This window comes from Nicotiana tabacum, chromosome 7 (assembly GCF_000715075.1).
Source record: "Nicotiana tabacum cultivar K326 chromosome 7, ASM71507v2, whole genome shotgun sequence".
In the NCBI taxonomy this organism is placed as follows: Eukaryota; Viridiplantae; Streptophyta; class Magnoliopsida; order Solanales; family Solanaceae; genus Nicotiana; species Nicotiana tabacum.
The window spans coordinates 127608348-127610529 of NC_134086.1; the positions used below are offsets into that span (position 1 = coordinate 127608348).

The 2182-nt window shown below is 36.5% G+C and overlaps 1 protein-coding gene across 1 annotated transcript; it reads left to right on the top strand.

Annotated features, from left to right (window-relative positions):
• Window positions 1-937: 937 nt before the first annotated feature.
• LOC142162282 (uncharacterized) lies at window positions 938-1261 on the top strand. The gene has a single exon (XM_075218616.1). The coding sequence runs from the start codon at window positions 938-940 to the stop codon at window positions 1259-1261; it is 324 nt and encodes a 107-aa protein (XP_075074717.1).
• The last annotated feature ends 921 nt before the right edge of the window (window positions 1262-2182 follow it).

Below are 2182 nucleotides of genomic sequence, written 5' to 3' on the forward strand. Positions count from 1 at the left end.
TTTTAAAATATAATATTTGGATTAGAGACCAAAGTTGGTCGCTTTCTAATGATTAATGATACATTAAAAATAACGTATTTCATATGTAGAGACCAACTTTGGTCGCCAAATTTATATTATTAAATTAATATAGCGACCAAAGTTGGTCACTAAAGTCAAAATCAGAATATTTGGCCCTTTTAGCTTAGAGACCAAAGTTGGTCGCTAAATAGCGACCAACTTTGGTCCCTAAATAAAAGGGACCATCAATATAGCTACCAGGCGTGTTTGGTCGCTTTTTATGCCATAAGAGACCAACTTTGGTCGCTTTTTGTGGTCGTTTTTGTCCGGATTTCTAGTAGTGTTACTGATCGATTTATAATTTTTTTGTGTTTGTTCTCTTTGAATGGGAATACGCAGTATATCTGTAGAAGATAGTGCCAGTATACATGGTACTTAGTTAGTTGGATCACTCAACCATAGTTAGTTGATAACTTAACTATAGTTAATTAGTAGTTAGAGTAAACCATGGTTAGTCAATTGTATATAAATACTTGTATCTCATATTGTAAATGCAAGAAAGAAAATCATTTTCCTTCTGCAACTCTGTTACAGTCCATTTCCCCTGTTCCAATTCTCTCTTCTACTCTCTCGATCGATCTCACACACACACACATTGAATTAGTGCTTATCACAGAATTTAACATGGTATCAGAGCTTCTAATGGAGAGAATTTAGGGATTTTCTTCGTCAATTTTGAATGGAAATCGAGAAATTCTTCATCTTCGAAGTTCATTTGAAAACATAATTTTGCAATTATGGCGAATTCTACTGCTGAATCTAGCTCCAGCACAATTGACCACAACCATCCATTGTATCTATAACCATCAGATTCGCGGGAGTGGCACAAACTGGAATATTGCTCGTCAGAATGGAAAATTACAGCATTTGAAGTCACATGATGTTGCTAGCGCTGGAATGCAAAAATAAGCTCGGATTTATCGACGACACCATTCATCTAGCTATTGTTGGTAAGGATCTGGAGAAACAGTGGGATCATTGCAATGCTTTGGTGAAATCATGGATTACGAGCAATGTAAGCAAGGAGTTTCTTAGCAGTATACTCTTCCGTCCTGATGCTTATTCTGTTTGGAATGATTTAAAGGAGAAATTTGATAGGGTTAATCCCACTAGAATTTATCATCTTCGTAAGCAAGTTGCTACATTGACTCAAGGTGTTTCACCTGTCTCTGTTTATTACTCAAAATTGAAAGATCTTTAGGATGAAACTGATTCTATTATGCCTGTGCCTTCCTGCTGTGATAAGTCCAAAGACTTTATTACTCATCTGACAAATCAAAGGTTATTGCAATTTCTAATGGGCTTAAACGATGGTTATAGTCAAGCTCGCAGTCAAATTCTAATGATGTCACCAACACCATCTGTAAACCAAGCATATGCCATGATTGTTCAGGATGAAAGTCAAAAACTAGTATCTGTGGCGGCTATCGGTTAGGTGAACACATTGATTCCACTGCACTTTTTACTACAAACATGAAAGGAACTCAGAAACCTAGAAGGAATTTTCCTATGTTTTGTGATTTTTGCAACATGAAAGGGCATATCAGGGAGAATTGTTACAAGCTCATGCACTCTGAGTTTTGTAAAATGAAAGGTCATCTCAAGGACAAGGAGAACTGTTATTAGATAATAGGTTATCCGGCTGATTTCAAAGGGAAGAAAAAATCAAATGCAGTCATAGGAGGTAAGCATGTAGCTGATCCTGTTCTCAATCAGCAACAACAGAATATTACACAGGGTCATCATGTGATTAGCACTGAACAACAACAAGGAAATGGACAAGTCTTAGCTCCATTTTTTACCCCAGAACAGTACAACCAAATATTGACACTATTGAACAAATCTCAAATATCTGAGGCTAGTGCAAACATGGCAGGTAAAATTTTATCTAATAATTTGAATGTACTGAAATGGATAGTAGATACAGGGGCAACAAATCACATGATTAATGATGAATCTGCACTGAAAAATAGTGTGTCAGTAGGAAATTCTGGGAAGGTTCAGCAACCTAATGGAGAATGAGCAAGTATCACTCAAGTGGGAGATTGTCACTTAGTAGGAGGTGACTTGATTGAGGATGTGCTTTGTGTACCCGACTTTAAGTTTAATCTTCTCTCTATGT